Source organism: Pocillopora verrucosa, chromosome 13, assembly GCF_036669915.1.
Source record: "Pocillopora verrucosa isolate sample1 chromosome 13, ASM3666991v2, whole genome shotgun sequence".
In the NCBI taxonomy this organism is placed as follows: domain Eukaryota; kingdom Metazoa; phylum Cnidaria; class Anthozoa; order Scleractinia; family Pocilloporidae; genus Pocillopora; species Pocillopora verrucosa.
Window position 1 is genome coordinate 9,776,997 of NC_089324.1, and position 23,314 is coordinate 9,800,310.

General features: G+C 35.8%; 2 protein-coding genes across 2 annotated transcripts; one reads left to right on the forward strand and one right to left on the reverse strand.

The window, feature by feature from the left end:
• Positions 1-517: 517 nt before the first annotated feature.
• Positions 518-9,466, reverse strand: LOC131784159 (TGF-beta receptor type-1-like). Its single transcript, XM_059100956.2, has 7 exons — positions 9,340-9,466; positions 7,817-8,089; positions 6,900-7,133; positions 4,236-4,454; positions 3,442-3,693; positions 2,741-3,093; positions 518-1,677 (listed from the first exon to the last, which is right to left on the reverse strand). The coding sequence occupies exons 1-7, from the start codon at positions 9,395-9,397 to the stop codon at positions 1,546-1,548; spliced, it is 1,521 nt and encodes a 506-aa protein (XP_058956939.1). The 5' UTR covers positions 9,398-9,466; the 3' UTR covers positions 518-1,545.
• Positions 9,467-9,781: 315 nt separating this feature from the next.
• Positions 9,782-23,102, forward strand: LOC131784157 (fumarylacetoacetase). The gene is made up of 15 exons (XM_059100954.2): positions 9,782-9,912; positions 10,000-10,110; positions 10,726-10,812; positions 11,374-11,408; positions 11,960-12,009; positions 15,459-15,549; positions 16,572-16,669; positions 19,130-19,182; positions 19,273-19,326; positions 19,653-19,698; positions 20,395-20,525; positions 20,955-21,030; positions 21,330-21,376; positions 22,367-22,468; positions 22,807-23,102. Exons 1-15 carry the CDS (start codon positions 9,832-9,834, stop codon positions 22,990-22,992), a joined length of 1,248 nt encoding a protein of 415 aa, XP_058956937.1. The 5' UTR covers positions 9,782-9,831; the 3' UTR covers positions 22,993-23,102.
• Positions 23,103-23,314: the final 212 nt, after the last annotated feature.

Genomic DNA, 23,314 nt, shown 5'->3' on the forward strand with positions numbered 1-23,314 from the left:
GCACGAAAGATATTCTCAGGAATTTGTACGAGTCTCGAGATTTAAATGAAGATGATTAGCATTACACGAGACATATACACAAGGCACACAATCGAACTTACCAGTAAAACCAGTTGATAAATTGTGTATTTGTCCATTTATATTCTGTCTGGGATTTGCATTTTCTACATTTTCTATTTTCTATATTTTTCTATATTTCTCGCGTTTAAATTCTGCGTGCATTGGTATTCGGGGGTATAAAATTTTGCGGTTTTTTCATAATAGCAAAAAACGCGAAATTAAATATGAATAAGGTAACAAATGGGCAAAACGCAGGAATTGGTGGCGTCATGTAAGCCTCTGTCCTCCGATAAATCATAGGTAAAAATGGGTAAATCACTGAACTTCCTATGCAATTGTTCATAATCCACGAATGGAATGATCAATGCAATTTGGAGTTCAGAAAATGAATGAGGGGTATAAGGGGACAGGGTGAGTAAAAATTATTTTTCTTATCTATAGAAACAGCACATCACAATAAGACAGGCTAACAGTTTAATGAAGTTTTTACTGATTACACTCTGACTCTGTTCACTGCAGTTTACACCCTTCAGTTTCTCCCATGCCCCTTGCACGCGAAGCATTTGCTTTATTTACAACTATTCACAAGGTACAGTACAGCGTTCTAAAGAACGGATATCAAGGAAGATTTCGTGGATTCTAAAATTGTTTCTCTTCACATTTTTCTTTGGTGCATTACAGTCACAATGTATTTATTATGAACATTCATGTACTTACCTTATACCACCAGTTTACGAAGATAAAAATTTGTTTAAAAATACACTTTTTTTAAACGTGAGAACCACCTTAAACAATTGTATCGCAATTTGAATGCAACAAACACGCTTCATCTTGGAGTTAGTAACAGCAGAGCAGCTATCTTATGCATGGTATTCAATATTTTGAGGATTAGTTTGTGAAAGTTTAGCCCTCACAGCAAAGTATCCACCCTTGAATAATTGGATATGGAATGTTAACGATTTAAAAACTATTCAGCTCTATTCTGAATTCCCATTTGAAACATATAAAAACGACCAAGAAGGAGAACCTGTCCGTTACATAGTTGTAAAGTTGTTATCAAAATGCAAGTCTTTTTCAACGGTTTTTCAATTCCAGCATATCTTTGTATTCAGGTTCTTACATAAAAAGAAGTCAGGATCATTGTTTCTGATGAGTACCAACACTTTGTGCCACGGACGGTTAGACAATGCCAAGGACATAAATACAAGACAAAAACGGGAATACTTCTTGGTTACAAAGAAATCATACCTTATCTCTGTCATGTAGCATTGCTGTTTGAACTGCAAACTTTATGAGAGCCATGCCAATAGTGTGTTGGTAGACAAGTTGTGTGAGGGAGGACGTTTACATATGGTCGTGTGCTATCCCATTACAGGACCTACACATTGCCCCGGAGGATATCAGAGAGTTCCTCCTATTGTCAACGTCCTCAAGTGATAAACACACCTAAGACTTGTGGTACAAGATTTTTCTTGATGGATCCCTCTACACCATAATATCAACATCATGTAACTGACACAGTGCTGTAAGAGTCTTTTTAACACGCAGAGCTGTAAGTCTTGCAGCACTATTAGCATACCAACATTCTTTCATCAACTTGGACATAGACTGTAGTGTCTAACAACAGAAAAAAATTAAAACATTACATTCTTGAGGTTACGTATCAATTTCCTTTCTGAATTTTGGAAATGCTTTATACTTGTAATGCAGTTTGACATTGTAACAGTGAATGAGGAGACCGGTGGTGGAATTTTGCTACCAAATCTGATTACTCAATTCTATTCACTTCAATAACCTTTTTAAATAGCAAAAATTGCTGGATGTAACTCAGCGGTCAAACAATGCACATGTGCAAGAGTCTTAAAACAATAAGTTGTACCTGTCTAGTGTATAGTGAAGAAGAAAAGGTTAAGTTTCTAACTATTCCAATACTTAGGAAACACGTAGAAAAATTGCTTTTTTTTATTGTGATTTATCCCAATAGTTTTGAACACAAACGATTTGTTACGGTGATGAAGTCAACAGACAAATGGCAGAACCCTCCTCCACCACTGCAGCTCTTATTTTTTACAGTCCACAATAAACATAGGCCTGCAATCATCATAAATATCTTGTTTGGCTTGGTTCCTCTCTTTTCACACATTTCCCTCTGTGTTTACTAGCAACTGTACCATGAATACAGAAAAAAAAAACAAAAAAAAACAAACCACACACAAACTACTAACAGCACGGCAAAGATCAAGGGTGACTTCATCACATTACCATGCAATGTGCAAAAAAAAGTATGAGAGTGTAAATTACCCTAAAGAGGGGAAAGTGCAGAATAACAGTGTATATAAGTATTAGTCTGAAAAACTTGGAAACTTTCCTTAGAAACCAGAAAAAAATTAAGTCACACATCAGTTCTCCACAAAAAAGGCTGTGTTTGCAATTTCAAATTATCTGTGCTGCTTGAATCTACCTTTGCATGCATCACCATTTGACTGCTGTGTTGTTGTGATTAAACTGTTTCACAGCACAGAAGTTGAAAGTAACTATTCAAAGTTAAGAAAACTGAGGAACAGAAACTACAAGTTTTAATGTTGTTATACCTTTTACCTGATGGAAATACATGTACACAACTGAAGCTGGTATGACAGGAAATAATCAAACAACTGAGAGGAAGTGATAAAATACAAACCTGATCTTGTATCCACCTATTTGGAAAGGCAGGGCGGTACCTATCCACACAGACCACCTTTCTCATATCTTCGATGCTGGGATCACAAGGAACTCTGTCATAGTAGGGCAGCTGATATTCATCACATATTCCACCACACACACACTTCCTTGCAATTTCCCATAACACAAGACCAAATGCATACATGTCACCTCGCTTGTATGCGTCAAAGTGCCGCACATGCATATTGTCATCTAAAAATTCAGGTGGCATGTAGCGCTTTGTTCCAACTCTGTTCCCAGGAGGAACATCAACTGTGTCAGTAACAGAACTATGGCGAACAGCAAGACCCAAATCACCTATGCAACATGTCCCTACAGAAAAGAACAATATAAAATTTATACTTTAATACTGTCTAATGATGAAACAATACTTCGTGATTTTTGCAGTAGATTGCCTTAAAACTGTAACTTAGGCTGCAGAAAAATCAAAACCTATCCAAAGGTCACGAACATTTTGGTACAAACAATGAAATGCAAAAAAAAAAAAAGAGAAAAGGCTAGGTAAACATGATACATGATAAAGCTCTGATTTTAGTGTACATTGTAGTATAAGTGCAAAACAACTTCAGGTACTTGTAACACTTTAAATTCTAAGTCACCAAGACAGTTATTGACACTTCTCCCACACAACACAAATTGTTCTTAAGATTTTCCCCTTACCATTTCTTTTAACCAGAATGTTTTTACTTTTTAAGTCACGATGTGCAATAGCTGGCTTTCCTTGGGTGCCAACAATCTCAATGTGGAGATGAGCAAGTCCACTGGCTATTGAAACTGCTAACATCAGCATAGATTCAACATCCAGAGTAACAAGTTGAAGATAGTCATACAAAGAGCCTTTTTCTAAATAATCTGTAACCAACCAAAGCTGTGTCCAGGCACCATTATCTTTGTTGTCAGCAGCTACAAAACCTGTGAAGGAAAAGTAACATTTCAGAGAAAAGCGAGATCATAAACAGACTGATCTAGATGTACAAAGAAATTGTTACAAAGATAAGGGAATGCATAATATGTTAAATAAATAGGTGAATTCTAGTGGAGGAAAGACATTCATCAAGTCTCTCTGAATGACAATTTGCTCATGCTCCTAGGAGATAGGAGGTTCTGCATGTATCAATCAGTAGTGCAGTAAGCAGACCACTAGGCCACCATTATCTAAAACATATTGAGTCAAAATGAATAATGAAAGTCAGACACTAAGTTGGTCCATGGGAGGAAAAACAATGTAGAACTGTGAGTCATTAAAACAATCAATTGAGAAAGAAAGACAGGAAACAGAGCTTAAGACAGAAAGTCACATTAACAGTGTAGTCAGATCAACAGACCTCATCTCCAAATGCTTTAAAACTTGAGCTACAATTTATTAGTGGCTCTTGCTTGACAACAAGTCCCCTTTGAAATGTTTACATGTACATGTATGTTCATACAAATATAATTGTACTTTTACAAAGTACCTAAAAGGTTTTCATGTCGCAACATGGTTGTCTGATAGATCTCTGCTTCACGGAACCATGAGCACTCATCCCTAGATGAAAAGATTTTAACTGCAACACTCTGTCCTCTCCACACCCCTCGGTAAACCTCCCCAAAACGGCCTTTACCAATGAGTCCCACCAAATGGATTTGTCTTGCGATGGTACGCTGAACCAATAAAGGCAATCCAGAGCCACTTCCTGCAAAATCAACCCCAACAAGTTAGTCGTTTGCTTAATTTCTCAAGACTCCAAACTAGTTCTTTCACAAAGTTACTGTTAGAAAATGATGCAATAAGTAATCCAGTGGTAAATAACTCTCATTTCTCTTACACCCTTTGACTGGTTCTTTCCTTCATCACGGTGTGATCTAATCATTTACTTAGCAATATGACTAAGTTTAAAGCCAGATTAACATTTGGTAATTTTTGACTTGGAATGCACTAAACCCTTTAATTACAGTGATGTTTGAATTATAAAAAGGTAACATTAAGTATAAGAACTTGTATTAAATTGGTGCCAGAGGCTAGTTGGCCATTTTTCGTTCAGTTCTACAGCATTGGAGCAGTTTAAGAATTTAGCCATAAGAACCTAAATTTGCAAACATAATACAGAATTCATCATAGATGGTACTTGTGAAACTTGTGGAATGTAAGGAATTTAAGTGGGTTGCTGTGGCAATAGAGTTGAGAGGAATCAGTAACTGTCAAAAGGGAATTTAACCTTTTATAATGGACAAATGTTTCAGAAGATGTTACATACACTGCTAAACATTATAAACCTGCTCTTCTTCATCTCATCATGTCCACATTCACCAGCAAAAATTGGCACACTCTGGTGAAAAGTTTTCTTTAGTTTCTTCACTCTAAATTTAGTTTTAATTGGATACATCTATTTGCCAATTTTAACATAATTGTTTGGCTCAGCTAAGAAATATTGGTACACAAGCGATCAATTTTGTGTGCAAAAAAACTCCCATTATTTTTCACACAATTTCACATCAAAATAGTGGGTAGCCATATTATTTAACATTTGCAATGAGGTTTGCAGCAAAAATCACACAAAAATGGTACCAAATTTGGCTGCGTTGTCCAAATTCATAACCTATTTTTCTTGCAACAATCAGAGGTTCCATTCCCAGGAACATATGGATTTCACAGCAACAACACCTCAAGAAACCACAAATCAGTCTGAAGTTGTCATCCTGGGGTAGCACATCAATTTTTTTTATGATGGACTCTGAAGCCTGGTTTTCACCACCAATGCAAGCACAAGCAGAAACTCAAAGATCGGAATTTTCCTTTTTCTTGTGCTTGCCCCAAGGCTGATTTGACAGTGGAATAGGAGATGTTGTGGGTACATTTTTGCTTGTGTTGCTAGTAAAAACCAGGCTTGTTGGTGAGAGGACAAGAAAGGCATAGATGCTGCTAGAAATCTGAATGAAACATGTGGAACAGACCCTTTGTCCAGAATATTACTTTTCACAAGTTTCAATCTCATTGTAGGCACAAGAATTTGTACTATCATTTTTTGTTAGTGTTGGTGTTTCATAGTTTCGTGTTAGGTGTTTATTTTCTCGTCTTCCATTAGTGTCCTTTGTCAGTTACCAGTTTTGTACTTGTTATATTTATTTGCATATCGTATATATATTGGTTGCGCATAATTTATTTGGTTAGTTGTCTAGTTTGCGAAAATTACCGTTACATATCTAGCTCTGGGTTTCATGTTTTCGTCTTTGGTTTGGTCACATTCATCTTTTACAAAATATAGCCGCAAACGCTAATCACACGTATTCAACAATGTGTCAAGTTTGTTCTAGTAAAGTTTGAAATACGTGTGATTAGCATTTGCGGCTATACTCATATGCAGTGACTGAATAGAGTGTGTGGTTTATATTAGTTCGCTTTAAGTTGTCAGGCACCCCAAAAAATAATGAAAAAACTTTCATTTTTTTCATTGCTTGGAAAATATAAGTAGTCAGCTACTGTAGAGCTCTTTCACAAGTTGCATCCATGGTAAAAGAGTGCTTGGTAATTCATTATCAAATGGTCAATTATGAAATGGATGTGTTAGAAAGGTCAACTAAAGAAAATTACTGAAAACACTATTCAGAGCTCTGAGTTCACTCTTCAAAAAGTTGCCTTTTGGCAACCTTCATTGATAAAATGGTGGTTGTAGAAAAAAAGTTGGTCTAATGTGAAATTTTGCAAATGGCTGCTTAAATTAAAATCTTTAATAGTTGAGAAAAAAGAGCACCTAAAAAGGGTCAAGTTAACCTCTGGTGCCACCTTAATTGCATTAAGCTTTGTCATTTTTGTTTAAGTTGCTATCTCATATCTTCGCACATGGATGCTTCATCTTCTTTATGTTATGTTTAATCTTTTTAATATTTCTTAACGATTGCAATACACACTTAATTGATTTGTTGATTTGTGCTGTGTCATGAACATCATCATTATTTTTGATTATCATTAATTGTCCTCTGTTTGTGTTTTCTTTTTCTTATTATAACTTTTATTCTACAGATGATTATTGTCAAAAGAGCACAAATTATTTTATAGAAATATCAAAGTGCTTGCCAAGTTGATGCAAAACTGAACATTAAGAAGCTGTGAAGTACTGAATGGACATTGAATAATATTATACCTGTTGACATATCCATTAATTCTTTCAGAGTTTGCCCTGGAGGAATCAATGCTTCATCCTCCACCGGCTGAAGTGCTGCTTCTGCTTCCCGAAACTCTCCCTGTTTCTTCATTTGCCTTTTTTGGTGCCAGCAAATGAACAGCATGATTAGAGCACAAATCACACACATAGGGCCAGCAATGGCTGCTGCCACCCCTACTGTGCTCAGCTTATTGCCACTCTGATCATCTGAGTCTAAACAAATTTAAGTAAATATTGTAAAATAGCATAACTGAACAAAAGTAACAAGCAATCATGGTTTCACACCATTAAACTTCATCTGTATAAAGTGCTTTGGGGTGATTCCTCAATAAAAAAAAAGCTGAGACAAAACACATCATGGCAAGTTACACAGTTAATCCCAACAACTGTACTTACTAGGGGCTTGTTTAGAAAATGTATATTTTACAGGAACAGAAAAACAGCTTTGAAGCAAGATGTAACAAAAGAGATAAATATAATAAACTTACCAAACAATACATTTTCTATCAGAACATTTTGAACTAGAAAATTCCTTATCTGAGAGACATATTTATGTCCACCACAGAAGACTAAAGATGCTTTAGTCACATCTTTTTCCTACCAACATTTTTATTTTACTAAATCCAATAACACAGCCAGGAAGACTGAAGGAATGCACCCATTCTTAGAAATTGATAGGCTGCTATGCCTTCAGGGATAAACACTCTTTTTATGCCTTTCAAAAGACTTAAAAACCAAGCCTTGTTTTTGGTTGACTAAGGATGTGCATAGTTTTTTGGCCTTTTGTATATAATATGAGACACAAATGCTATGTACTTTGCAATTTAGGAGAATCACTGCAAAAGTTCTATCTCTAACACAAATATATCTAAAATATATCAATTATGGGAAAATACCTTTTTGTTTGTAGACTGTGGAAGGTGTTAATGTTGGCAGAGTTATTGCTACAAAGTTGCACATATCTGTCCTACAGCAGTATACATTCTCATCTGGATCAACTGGTTCATCTTCCATAGGACATACAAAACGATGTTCGTCAGTACTACATCCTTTATAGTGCTCAATCACTCCTGTTGAATATCGAGTAGCAATCACCATACATGCCCCCCCAGTACTGCAGGTTTTGTTGTCACAATTTGTACAATGACAAGTAATAGTCGTGCTTCTAACTACAATGAAGATACAAACACAATCTGTTACTTCTGTGTTCTATAGATGTACATTTTTGAAGAATGAGCTTATGTAACCTGAACTTAAATGGGAAGAGAAAATAAAGGCTGATGATTATAGCTTAAGGCTATTGCATGGGCCAAGGGGTAAAATAAGAAAAGGACCACTACAAAAAACACCAGAATTGTACACAATGGATTGTAGTTTGGCAACAGAGCTAGATAAATTTCCCCTAATATCAGAGGCATTGATCCTGATAGAGCAGTATTTTAATAAATAAGTGTTTTACTTATGTAAAACTTGAGAAGAACCAAACCCAGACATGGTATTTCAGTGCTGTGTTCACTTAACTTATTCATAAGTTGAGGTCTTGAATTAATGTCATGGCTTTCTGGCAGTTAAGTGGGTAATTCGAATGCTTATTTGCTTTTTAACTGAGCACCAGAGGATAGCCTCACCAATACTAGTGCACAATTTCCTAATGCGACTGGATGAGCACCTTTGAATAACCATTTCCTCAATGACATCTAAAGGAAATTTCACATAGCCAACTGAGGCAATTTGGGTTTCACCGCAGCTATATCGTCATTTGACATTACTGGGGGTAACATCAGAAGATTTATGTTTACAGTCATTTTCTAAAAGTTAAAAATTTCTGGAATTGGAACTGTCCAAGTTAACGAGAAGAAGAACCTCTGGCGCGCGGCGCAGATTAACCCGACAATTCTAAGCTTTTAAAATATTCAGTCGTAGCCCGTCGCCTTTTGCTGCGCTTTAGTTAAAGGAATATTTGTAATCAAAATGCAAGTTTCAAAATATTAAGCTACCTTCTGTATCTTCTGAAGTCCAAAGAGAAAGAGAGACTTAATTTCCTTCCTCAACAAGAAAAGTCTCAACGTTTCCTAGCTAATATTCGTACAAGTCGTCCTATCAATAGGAACCTTGTATCACTGCATGTGCGTAAGAGATCTTATTAAAGCTGCGCTATATAAACACAAACATTTTGAGAGAAAATCAGAAAACGCCACCACAAACGCTACCCAGCGAAGATCAACAATGTTGTACAAACATATGTAACATTTGGCCCAATAACTTTAACATTTGAATATAATAGACAAGAGATGTATTCCTGTTGCTTTTTTCATCAGACAAACACTGTCTCGTCTTCTTTTCCGTTTTGCAAATTAAGCTAAATGCAAACGGTAAACCCGAGTGAAAGGACAAAATCAACGGCTCTAGTTTCACTTACCATTTCCCAGGACTGTTATAAGAATTAAACAGGCGGATTGCAGAGCGATTTTGTCCATTTTATGGGTATACCTGCGTACGAAACACAACAACAGCCTCTCCAGTGCCAGACGGAGAAATCAGACACCACCATGATCACGTGATCTTAATCACGAAACGACAAAAGGAAGTGACGTAACAAGATCACCTCTGGGTGATACAATCAACATTGTTATATTTCAGGCGCGCTATATGGATAATATCTGAGTCATGGCACAGATGTTTATTCGTCTAATTTCAAATAATCGAAGAACTAATAGAGGATTACAGGCTGATCGTGCGTTTTACCTTAGTTTTACTAACGATTTACCTGTACGAACCTGTTACCTGTTCTGAACCTGGGGTGGGGGAGGAAAGACTGAAAGCTACTGTAGGGCCCAGTCTACGCTCTCCCATGATTTTATTTGGAATTACACGTACCTTGCAACGTGGTTTGGGTGAATCATATTGCAAAATGTCCTTTATTCAAGTTTCTCATGATAACCATTTTCCCATTCAGAATATTCCTTATGGAGTATTTTCCACGTCAGATGATGTGAGGGAGTATAGATCGAGAGGTGTTTCCTCTACGGCCGCGCACTTGCATGTCAGATTTCATCTATGTTAATCTTATTATTTTCAGCCACGGCATCGTGTGGGTGTTGCCATAGGGGACTATGTGCTGGACCTCACCGAGATTGCCGATCTCTTTACTGGTCCGATAATGTCCCAGAAAAAATCGTCTCTTCAAGGGGTAAGAAATAACTCGCTTTTAAAGTCCAATTTATATTATGGGGAACACATCTCAGTTTACAGGTTGGCTGTTGGTTCAGTAAGACTCATTCTGGTGATTTTTACAGAATAGGCAGTATTTTTAAGTAAGATAATGAACATGTAAGCCATTTGTTTCAAATTTTAGAAAACCTACAGCTGTAAATACATATTACACCAAGGCTCCCTTCGATTACAAAAAGAGGGCTTGGGATAGGGGGTGGGGCGTGGGAGGTGTCTCCTGCATAGTGGTCAGTTGCATAAGCCGTATTGGCTTCCTTAAGCTACCTTGCCCGCTGATATTTGCTAATGAATTATTCTTTTGTATATTTATGGAAATCTAATGAACTGACAAGGCAAAACAATCCACTAAATTAATTATAGTTATAGCTAAATGCTGTATGATTCACCCTCAGTTTGTCATATTTGCTCATATTTGCAGTCAGTTAAGAGAATTTTATTTTTAGATCTGGGTAATTAAAGGGTTTAAACAAAAAGTCAAGATTTGTGGAGACTCCTTAATCAAACCAGAAAACAAATTTTAGTTGATGTGCAAGACAACTTGCACGTAATGTCAAACTTGCAATGTTATCTGCAGCAAGTGCTGAATGGCTTCATGGGTCTTGGGAAAAAGGCATGGAAAGAAACAAGGGACACATTGCAACGTATTTTGTGCAGCAGTGAGGTAAGTACACAGCTTAGCAATCCTGTAACATACTTCTATTGTCAATAATAATTGCACCTTTTTGTTGGAAAGAGTGCATGATCAATTCATTGTACATGTCAGAAGTGCTTCCTCACATCATTTGTTATAAAATGATTGTAAATTATTGATCAATAAAATGTAAATACTTTTTACTGTGGATTAGTTTACTATGGTTATAGGTTAAACAATCTACAACCTTCATTACAATAATGAAGCAAGATAAAGACTGGGCCAGAGAGGACCAACTCATTGGCAGCCAGTGAGGAATTAGGGATGACTCTACTGTGATTGAATGTGGTGCGAATAAGAAGCCATGCATTCTATAGCTTTATTGCTGCAGTTACATTTATGAAAGAAGTTTTCTTGTTCAGTAATAAAAGTAGAAAGTGAGCTAGGTTGATAGGGGTGTTAGGTCCTATATTTTGGCTATGATTTAATTATTCTCAGCTTGAAATGGGAAGTAAATGATTCATGCTGTAACTTGTATTTTGTTAATAAGAATCCTAGGTCTTCATACCAGTTTTTCTAACTTTTTTATAGGGAGTTCTTAGAGATGACTCAAAGCGGCAATCCAGGTGACATGTAAATTTCAGTCATGAATTACTTAATTTTTTATGGACTATGTGGTACTTTTTGTCTAAGAACTCTAGATTATATCATCCAGTATGTAGATCACTGTGTGGTATTCATATAGTCATGTTAACGAGTATTGTCTGTTATGGACCATTTTGAACATTTGCCCTTTGTAATTTGTAGCAGGCTTGGAATAAATGTAGGGTTTGACTTAGGATTTGATCACTAGGGGACAATTTGTCCTCTTAGCAAAAGTTTTAGGGGATAATAGAGCATGACTGAAACATGACTTTAGAATGAACTTTAAACGGGTGATAAAATATACTTTCCATGTTCTGTTTTAGCTTGCAATTTCTGTATTGAAATAAAACTCTTTGTGTGTGCTTCCTTTTGAGTTTTTTCCATAAATTTTTAAGGGGACAAATTGTCCCATTGGCCATTTTATTAAGGGACAATTTCAATTGCAGTGCGGGATTTGCACAATGGTGCAGCCTGGCTCAAACCCTGTAAATGGCACTAGTAATATTTCCTAACATTCTTTGATAATCCTTAGGTGCCTTTTTAAGCAAGACTGTGTTACCATGCATCTTCCTGCAAATATTGGTAAGTTTTAAAAAAGAGAGGAAGACACTTGAGACAAATTTAATCGTAGTTAATCCTCTTACATTTATGATAATTGAAATCTTTTACTGTACAAGTAGTTCCAGAAATATAGATAAACTACTCTCTCTTTGAATGGGTTTCACCAATCTCTCATCCCTCTTAAATCTGTAAAGTAAAAGGAAAAACTTATTTTCATGCATTTAGGTGCCACTAACCTCAAAAAAGTTTTTTAGATAAAAGAAATGTCCTTGTTTCACCCACCAACACAGTGAAAGAAGTATTACAATCTAATAAAACCTTGCAATTCTACAAGCAGTTAAAGCTCAATTTTTTATGTTCATGACCATGTATCTTTGGAACTGGTTTGAGGAAGATTGTTGTGTCATTCACACTTCAAGGATGCAGTAAAAAACTTAAAGATGGGCTCCCTTTCTCTAAATATCAAGGACCTTCCATAAAGTACCAAAGAAAGCCATGTCATCTAGAGACTCAAACTCGGACAGTTTCTCAAACACAGACAGTGACTTTATCACTCTGAAACATCCAAAGCTTCTTATCTATTGGAATACGACACAGAGATAGGGGAAATCAAAGATGTTCCGAAAGCAAAGCCTCAGTGAAATGGAGTCAAGGAATTCCTGACACTACGGAGAAAGAAGTCTATCCAATAAGCCTAAGTTATGATGCAAGGGCAGACATCATGATGGATGAAGATTTTAATTCAAATATCTAAACTTGATCAGAGAAAAAGCAGAGCACAACCTTGTAGGAGCACTGATGAAATTTCACCACAGAAGCATTGCAAGACTTTCTCTAGAAAGATAGAAAGATAAATGTAATAGAACTTTGAAATCATGTATAATCACTGGCCATTTATTCAATCAATTTAGATGCAGTTGATGTAAACAATTTAGCTGGAGAATTGAAATCTAAACTGAACTGGGGAGACAAGCTTCTTGTAACTTTGAGAGCACAAGCAGGCAATAGAGAAGTTGAATCTTGTTTGAGTGCATTCTCTGCCTCCTCAGAAATAAAAAACAAGGGTGAAACATAACCCAAATAAAAAAAGCTGGTACAAATCACAAAAGAAAACATAGACTAAAATAGATGGATAAAAGATTGATTCTCTTACCAAAGTAAAAGTATGGGTTTGACATAGTAAATAACAGCCCATATCTGGCCAGACCATGATCTGGAACTGATATGGTGTCCAGTTTTGTGAAATGTAAGATATGGAAACTGTAATGGAAGCTGTATAGGTTTTTATGCTCATGCAGGCTGAGTTTTGTATGGAAAACTATGGGAATGGGATGCCCATATGTATTCCATACCAATGGGTATTTTACTTGCTTTTCTTCAGTATGGAAATAATGCGGGATTCTCACATTCCATGGAAAAACTATGGAAAAAACCTACCCATAGGTTTCCCAGAGGAGTGGCTGATGTATACTTGCCTTTCTTTTCGTATGCAGATGATATGAAGTAATATGCTACATAAGAAAACTGTGGGAATAAGGTGCCCATAGGTATCGCATAGCAATTGTAAATTTACTCATTGCAAAACTCAATCCTTTTGCATGGGAAATGCTGAGGTACTGCACTCAATCCACAGCAGTTATTTCCTGTACACATTTTTGTACATAAAATTCAATACTTCTTGCACACTTTTTTAAAGTACAAGTTTATTTTACAGACTCAAGGATATGAGTCATTTCTCCATTTCCAAATCTGAGAAAGTGATTAAATACTTGATTGATACAATTAAAGCTGGACAAAAAATGAAAACCAAATGGTAACCTTGAGGCACTATGAACACACAATATCTGCATGACATGTGGACAGGCATGGGTAATGTCAGGAGGTGGTGTGGAGTTCTCCAGATCCTGTGATTGAACATTTTGCATTTTAAGCTCTGCTAAAAGTTGCATGGAATTTGACAAGGTGACAATGATTTCACTCAGCAATAAATGTTGCACCTTGGAAATAAAATACTTTTTTTCCAAACTTTTTTAGGTCTGCAAAACTACACATAGATTCCAATATCTTAATCTTTTTAAAAAAATTTCAGAATCTGTGTAAACCCTAGATTATGCGATATCACATCAGTACATGGTCCATATCTGTCCTATAGCACCCACCTTGGTAAGGGTTCACACAAGCAGTGCATCAGGAGCCCATCAAATGAAAAACTGACAGATGAAAAATTAACATCTAATAAATCTACCTCAGAAATAACATTTTTCCACACAAAAGTGTGCAAAGACTTAGAGACTATCAGAGAATCAACCCTGGACAAACAAACACATTACAAAGAGAAGGAGACCTTCTGATACAAAATTTTTTATTCCAATATCCTTCTGGCATAAAGGAAAGCATCCATAAAAGGTGAAGTGCTACACTTTCCAAGGACAAATTTCTCATGCTCTACATTTAATAGGAGCATACAGATTTTCAAAATATTCTTGAAGAATAAAGGATATCTAAATGAAATTTTGGACAAGTATGTCTCTGAAGTTCATTTCACTGGGAGAGGAAGGTCACTCAAAAACAAAGAAAAAAGCACACAGAAGAAAATATTGCCTTTTGTAACACAATATCACAATTGTTTGGCTTTACCTAACCTCAAGAGCACAGTGATGGAGAAATGGCACTTTATTCAAAACCAATGGCACTCGGGAGCAATATTTAAGGAGCCACCCCAATCATGATATTGAAAACAAAAATATCCTGGCCAGACTTACACATAAACTTTGAAGGCAGAGGATTTAAAATTGCTTGGGAATGGCAAGAGTTGCACTGGCCTGTCAACATGATTAAGAGAAGTTGACCTATTTTCTTCTGCATTTTTTTGCTTCAAGGTGGTTGTCTTCAGAATACAGGAAGGTATGAAGAGTGAACTATCCTCTAAGGAAGCTGTATCACTGCAGTCTTCCACAACACACCCTTCATGCACAATTCTATGGTTCTTTCCTTGGTTAAAGTGTGACTGCTTTCTCAATAAATGGTATTATTAATGTTAAATTGGTCCCAGGTTGATGTCTTGAGCCAACCTGCCCTATTCCCCCTATTTCTTGGTTGTGAACATGAAGGTGGCCAATTTTGGATCTTTGAAAATTCATTTGAAAAATAAGGATAATAGATGTGACCTTAATATTTTGGACCTTGTTATCAGAATATAAGACAAGGAAATTTATTATGTTGAAAACAAATTTTGGGGGTTAGTGGCACATTAGCACTTAAAGTCCCACTATTAGTAAATTAAAAGGCAAAAATTCCAAAAATGGTTCAGTTTTTCTGTTTCAGATATATTTTAAAAAAAGGGAGAAAAAGCTCTCTCAAATGCCTGGTTTCTTCATAGTATACTTCCTGTAGTATAGTATACTAAATCAGTATAGAAATTGTTTTCTAATAGGAATATTTTCATGTTTTAAATTTTTATGTCAATATAGGTGACTACACTGACTTTTATTCCTCTAAAAATCATGCAACAAATATTGGTACAATGTTTAGAGGAAAGGATAAGGCTCTGATGCCAAACTGGTTAGTATGTTATAGTTATAGAGCTTCTACTTAGAATTGAGCTTGTCAAAAGTAAGGTGCAAATTTTTTTTATCTTGCATAAGAAAAGATCTTTGGCTAACTGTTTGTATTTTTTGTTTCAAAACTGAAATGTAAAAACAACAAGAAAGGATACCTCCAAAAATGAAATATCCAACAGCTTTTTATCAGGTTTTAAATTGTATACATTTGAAAAAATGATATTCTATTTTCAATAAATGTTGTAAGAATTTGGGTGTGTTATAAGTTGTAATTTATTGACAATTTTCATAGATAATTAGAATGATGATGATGACTATGTCAATGATAATGGGCCCTGATAAAAATGTATGTCTGAGTTACAATGAAAGTATTTGTACACTAGGAACAACTGAACCTGGATGGAAGTTGTCCTTATTAAGTTTATGAAAGAAGAGAAAGTGCTTTTTTCGGCTCTTAAATGTCAAACACTCTTCCATTAGAATTGAGATTGAGTTCAAGTGAAATTCTAAATAAATGTTTGAAGACTTAATGTGGCTTAATTTAGCTTGTGATGTACACTTTTGATTTCTAGCATATAGATACATCTTTTTTGGAAAGATATGAGCCTTAACTTAGTTCATGGAAGTGTTTTTAGGTCTAACTTTGAATAACAATTTTTGATCCAGGTTGAACCTAAGACTATAAACTTGTAGATGGTTTTTCAAAGTTTTATTGTATAACCAGCAAGCTGTCATGATTATAAATTAAACTCCATGCTACAATATTTTATTTAAATTAATTTGTTGTTATTGATTGTTATTAGTTATGATTATACTTATTTATAAATTATTTGAAAGATATGGTAAAAATGATGTGGTGACATATTTATTCTCTTAAATTTTAAAACTAGCTACATGTAAGCAATTGATAACTATTACAAGTGGTCAATATCACTCAATATAAAGTCAGATGAAAATTTTCCTAGAAAGTTATTTGTATCAGTATAACATTACATACTACAATGTTTGGTGTCAATATCACAGGGTTCATCTGCCAGTTGGATATCATGGCAGAGCATCGTCAGTTGTAGTATCAGGTACTCCTGTGAGACGTCCTGTTGGTCAGACTAGGCCAGATGATAGTAAGTGAAGTATATGATGCTATATTTACTGAGTATTTACAAAAAAAATTTTTTTAAATTCTTGCCGAAGCTCTGCTCCAAGGATTATTGACCACAAGAGGCCATTAAAATGTACACTAGGTAGTGTTCAATGAACACACCTTTCATCTCCTCCTGGCCTTTGTAACAGAGGTCTTGTAGTGAGTCTAATGACCTGTCTGCAGCAATATTTCAGATTGGATGGGTTGTTCAGAGGTTATTTCATGCCTCATATGGAAAAAATTTTTTGTCAATTTGGTTGATCAATGTTGTGAGGTTGATCAAAATGGCTTAAAACAGTTTAAAAAGCTTGGGAAGTCACTATTGTCATTTAAAGAAAGACAAGTTGAGCAAGGTGTGCATGTGTGATGGATGGCAACCCTAAAAGCCGGAATGGTGGAATGGTGGAGTGGCAGAAAATGACTCCAAATCCTAAAACATGTTTGTACAAAGACATGAAAGTGTTTGGCACATTCATCCCCATGATGATGATGGGCATGACTAAAATTAAGTTATTAATTAATTATTAATTTTTTTCTTTTAGCGAGTGGTATGAATGATAGTGAACCATTATGCATGAAAGAGGGCTGCCTTTTTGTGTTAAAAAACCTGGTTAATTGCCTTTTATTATGCTAAATTTGCCAGAGTTTTAGTCACCGCATAAAAAGTTGCACAGCATGTGAAAACCAACTTGACATACCACATCACAATAAACAATTGTGACCTTGATACATTTCGTGGTCATGCCTGCATTGATTTAAGAAATAGTAATGTACCATATGCTAGTAAATGTGTGAACACCACAGGAATGTTGTCAAGCTTCTCAAAATATAACAACATTCAGCTCCAGCTCCAAACTTAGACTAGCATGTGAGCAAGCCCTTATTACAAGCCCTTCAATATGAATGTTTCTTCATCCATGAATAAGTTTTAGGGCTTGAGTAACACTAGGTGAAGAGAGGTTAGCAGGGGGTCATGTGCATGGGAATTTCTCATTGTGTGAAAAGACAAAAGAAAGTTAACAGACAGTAGCCATCAAGAAGAATTTGAAGAATTTCTTCACAACTAGGTGCCCAAAACACCACTATCCTATTATGAAATTTACAGCATACAGATCAGTGGTAGAAATAAACTTTCTGGATGAAAAAGAGGCTATTTCACCGATTCGTTTAATTTGCATAGTGAGAGTAGATCCTGATCAGCAGAACCCCACTAACTCAAACCTGATAAATTCAAAACCCCTGCTTACTTGAACAAGACCTGATTTCCCTTGGATTTTACCCCATTTTTTTCAGTCATTTGCTAACAGGAAACTTTAGCTTGGGTAAAATAAAAATGACAGTCAATAAACATCAAAGTGTCAGAAAATAACTGATTTGCACATCCCATTCTTTAATCATGCTAGAAATGAACATTGTAACATGATTAGTAGCTTTAAAAGAAAAGCAATACAGTAAGCTCAATTTCCCAAACTGTACAATCTCATGAAAAAGGCCCTTATAAGACAAACAAATCTGCAAAAATGACTGTTTATTGTGCAAAAATAGTCATTTTCCACTGTTCCGTGTTTTAGGATTTGGGGTCATTTTCCGTTGTTCCATGTCTTAGGATTTGGGGTCATTTTCCACCATTCCACTGTTCCACCATTTTGGCTTTTAGGGTTGCCCTGATACACTGGCTATGGACCACTTTTACAAATGGTGAGCATGATTATTACTCACATTATAAGCATGTACATCTGCTCTCTTGGCCTCTTTTTAAGTGAAAACTCTTATGAATCACTTACATGGATGTGGTCTTCTATTGAAGAAGTGGCTGAATTAAAAAGCCTGGACTTTGGCAAAAAACCTCTTGCATATCCATGAACACAAACAGAAGATGTTCTTTTATCTCTAAAAGGAAAGCAAGTGATCTCTGATTTTCATCTCATTTATTTGCTATTTAACAATTGGTTCATACATCAGCATGCGTTCATTGAGATATGAAGCATGCAGGAAGTTTGGAGAGCACAAAAGATGTGTAAGAGTTGCTCGAGGTGTAGCCGAGAGAAACTCTAGCTTCTTGAGTTTGATGATGTTTGCTGACATCATGAGTGTGCACAATAAGAATATGAAGCATGCTCGCTTCAGTTATAATGTGTCTTGATTCATTTTTCTAAGGGTTCAAAAGTGAGAATGGTGCAAAGAGAAGAAAACAAGCTACAGTAATAATATTGTCTCCTCTCATTTTTCTCAACATTTTGATGTGTTTGTGACAATTGAGTGGCAATTGAAAATAGCATTCTTTGATTAAAAACACATTAAACAGGTCATTTTGTTGAAGAGGATTCTGGATGACACAGAGTCATTCATTTTCTGATTTTGGATATCAGTATCCTGGCCACTGACATACAGTATCATTTTCTACCATTAACTGGCATTCTGGTTCTTTCTATGTTCACAGCCAAACCTCCTGTTTTTGGTCCATGTAAATTACTTGACTTTGAGCTGGAAATGGTTTGTATAATGTACTATGTACAGCATACGGTCAAATATTTCATTGTATCAGTATCAAGCACTATTAAGGGTGAAAATTTTTTATAACAGGCATTCTTCTGTGGACCTGGAAACAATCTTGGTGAGCCTATTGCTATGGATAAGGTATTGTTTGTGAAAATGTTTTGTGGATGTCTTATTCACCATGTTTTATGGGCTAAAATGAAGAATCACCTGAACCCTTGTTTAGTGGTCTATAAGGGTATATAATGGTCAGTTTTCAAGCCTAACATTAAAAAAATTTGACTTTCAATCTAACTTGCTTGAAACTAAGAGCTAATGTTCAAACATTCAGCTGCACGATAATGGAGATTGCATTTTGGTGACATGTAGAGTAATCATATATTGACAATCAAACTTTTTAAAGCTGCTTTAATTGATATGCAATAGTGCAGAGCCAATCACATGAAATGTTTTTAAATGTTACATAGGCTGAGGACCACATATTTGGAATGGTTGTGATGAATGACTGGAGTGGTATGTAAAGACACACCAGACTTAATTTTTTTTTATGAAACTTATGCATTTGTTGTCAGTGAGGAAAATAAACTAATACTGTAGCCATGTAGAGCCACTTGTGCTTTAAGGTCAAAGCATACCTCTTATAGTAAACAGTAGACCTGAGATGTAATTGTTTTGAGGGCTGACTGTTCTTATGTATGAGCTATGGCAAGATTCCCACCAATGATGGTGAACTTAATCTGTACCAAGTGTTGATTTATTCAGTCTTTCTAAACATAGAGAACACAAAAGAATAGAACATAGGTTAATTGTGTGTAGAATTGACAGTTGTTCCTGTATTGGTACAGTGACCTGCTCTGTTTTAATTAAAAAATCAAAGATGGGTATCAAGGAAGAAACTGTAAGTAATGACTTTCTAATGTAAATTATATTAGAACTCAGCACATCCTCAGCACTTCTTTAACCTGTTACACCCCAACATTAGTATTTATAGTGCAGCACTGTTCTCTTTATGTCTCCTATGGAACTGTCACGGGGAATAAGTTTGGCACTCAGGAACCCTTGCATTGGTGATCTTGATTCAAGGGTGATGGTGTAAGGAAAAAGTAGAAGCTAAACTCAAAGTAGGTTTAACGTGCTAGATAGAGACAAATTGAAGCATATCATCATCACTAATCTTCTATGTGTTTTGTTATCATATATCCATTGCAGCTCGTGACATACAGAAGTGGGAATATGTACCATTGGGCCCATTTTTAGCCAAGAATTTTGCAACAAGCATCTCACCTTGGGTGGTGACAATGGATGCTCTTCAAGAATTTGCTTTGGCCAATTCAATTCAGGTAGCTGACTCATGATACTTCCTTGAAAAGAGAAGTGATAAGGGCTGAAATGCTTGTGATTTCCCTCGAAAAGAGAAGCTATAAGGGCTGAAGTGCTGCTTGAACCCTAATTTTTTTAATACAGAGTACAGATTCTAAAGGCAGTCTTCATGATGTTTAACTTTGTTTTTAGACCTCTTTTTTTATTTTATTTTATTATGATGGCCCCTAAACATTTGATATATTCACATCAGAAATAAAATTCAGACGACTTGAAACAGAAATGTCAGAATATAACATTTTGGTCACAATACATACACAATGTATATTCCCAAATTAGCAAGAAAAGGTGAAGAGTGATTTCTTGTTAGGTTTTATAGCTGAGAACCTTGTTTTGAGGAATGAACTGTTGGTGCTTCTCAATGTTATTTTACTGGTTTTCGTTTTTAGGATCCAGCTCCTCTACCTTATCTTCAGCACACAGACCCTTACACTTTTGACATCAATTTGCAAGTTGCTTTACAATGTATGTAGAACTATTCAATAATAATAAGATCGTTTGGAGTTAACAACGTACTAGTTGACAATGTAAATTGGCCACCTTAAAGAGTCTCTTAAAATGACGTTTTAAGATATCGCATCAAAATATGAGTAGTGACTCTTAACTGTGAACCTCTACCCTTGGGCTATTCTTAATGGCACAGAAGGCCCATTCATGGAAAAATTATAGTTATATTTTAGATTCATTATTACATGATTGGCTATATTTGTAATGGGAATATCTTGACAATTCCTCAAAAGCCTGGATGCGCTTTTGTTTTCAAGGTGAAAACGCTAAAGCACCTGTGACAATCTGTTCCTCGAATTTCAAGGTTAGTTTTTAACTTTCAGATAACATAGATACAACACACGCTCTCATTGGTCGATAGGTTTGTTTAGGTGAGAGTTTCATAATGAATACCTGATTTCGCGATTTTGGCAAGACACTTCTGCGTCGGATTTTATTTGTGCGATTTCAACACGCAAATATGAAAGTGGGGCATTACATTTCGCGATTCAAGCGTTCTCGACCTCATTTTACTTTTCAAAATACCTTAACTTTTGACGACTGCACGAAAGATAGTCGAGGGAGTTCGTACGAATCTAGCGATTCAGATGACTAGTAAGATGACTGCTACATTTCCTACTCCATATGCGAAATACACACAAATTAACGTCATTTCACAACAGAAGATACAAAATAGAACACACCAGTAAGACCAGTTAATTATTAGTTTTTTGTCGATGCCTGTCTTTCTGTTGTTGCGATTTCATGTTGCTCATTTTTTTTTCTGTGATGTAAATTTTCGGGAGGGGATTTAATTTCGCGTGTTTAAATTTCGGGAAGATCTTTAATTTTGCATTGTAAAGAAATCGCGGAAAGTATCACTAAGATAACTTTCCCATCCACGTTCTTTAGTCAGTCGGCTCTTCGAAGCACAGCTGAAGTTAGCCTAGTCTCCAATTGGGCAGAGGATAAATAAAAAGAATGACGGCCTGATCTCCTTTCATGCGCACTTTTTTCCTAGACATAAAATAAACCATGGCGCTAGCTTTGATAGTTAACGAGTATGAATGTTTCGCCTAAAAATCTAAACATGCATATATGTATTGAATTCATGGCAAACATGTGCATGGTTAAGGTTAACGAACTCTCAAATAGAAAAATGTCAAGAATTCCGTAAAGAAGTGATACCCTTCTCCCTGTTCCCGTTTACAACTCAGTGAGATAGGTTTCTCATTTTTGTATGTTCGTTTGTTTGTTTGTTTGTTTCTTTATTTTGAATTATCAACCTTATACTAAAAGTTTGCCATTGTCTCAGCATATGTATTGGACACCTAAACAACAGTTAGTTCATCATACAGTGACTGGATGCAATGTTCGACCTGGAGACCTGATGGGCTCTGGCACAATCAGTGGAACGGTGAGATGACTGTATGGTAAACGTATGATATTCATATATTTGCAGTCGGTAAGATAACTGATAGATGTAAATTTGACTTTGTTTTCTTAAAATTAACGTCAAATAACGTCATCATCAAGTCAGAGGAGAGTAGTCAGTCTGAATGATAAAGGCTGAAATTACGTCGTAATTTTGTCACACAAACGTCGTTCTGGTTTAATGGTGAAGTTCTTCTTACTACCGTACTGAATTTCTCTCTTATTTTATAACCAGTACGTGGATTTTTATGTTATCAAATCACTCGCCTTGACACGTTTCATAGAGTAACTTTTTCAATCATGAAGTTGTTTTGTTTCCAGACCCCTGACTCCTATGGCTCAATGCTAGAGCTTTCCTGGAAAGGTACTAAACCCGTGGATCTGGGAGAAGGAATTACACGGAAGTTCCTACAGGATGGAGATGAAGTGATTATGACGGGATATTGTCAAGGAAATGGCTACAGAGTTGGGTTTGGAGAGTGCAGAAGTAAAATTTTACCCGCTTAATGGTGATAACAATGAACAAAGTCACTGAAACTGGAACCGTAAGGATGATGGTTAGGAATGGGGTGAAGCATTTTGATGTAATCGAATAAACTAAACGTTATTTTATGATTTATTTCCTTGATGAAATTGACTTTTTTTTTTGTTGAAATATTGATTTTTCTTTTCGAGAATTGACGAAAACCATTTTATTGCCAGTGAAACTTAAGTTGAACCCCCTTGATCGTTCTGTTAAAAGATACTGAACCTGTCGTCCTTTTAGACCAAAGATCTTAAATCTCGGGCTTATTATGACTCATGGAATTCTGCATCATCAATTAACTAG

Bases quoted from the DNA above. Each gene is read 5' to 3' on its own strand.
- LOC131784159 (XM_059100956.2), bottom strand. From the start codon at position 9,397: ATGGACAAAATCGCTCTGCAATCCGCCTGTTTAATTCTTATAACAGTC. The intron at 3,694-4,235 runs GTACTTTGTAAA...TTTCCTTCACAG, and splicing joins GCGACATGAAAACCTTTTAG to GTTTTGTAGCTGCTGACAAC. The intron at 1,678-2,740 runs GTTTGTATTTTA...TTCTGTTGTTAG, and splicing joins ATAGGTGGATACAAGATCAG to ACACTACAGTCTATGTCCAA.
- LOC131784157 (XM_059100954.2), top strand. From the start codon at position 9,832: ATGTCCTTTATTCAAGTTTCTCATGATAACCATTTTCCCATTCAGAAT. The intron at 9,913-9,999 runs GTGAGGGAGTAT...TATTATTTTCAG, and splicing joins TATTTTCCACGTCAGATGAT to CCACGGCATCGTGTGGGTGT. The intron at 22,469-22,806 runs GTGAGATGACTG...TTTTGTTTCCAG, and splicing joins CTGGCACAATCAGTGGAACG to ACCCCTGACTCCTATGGCTC.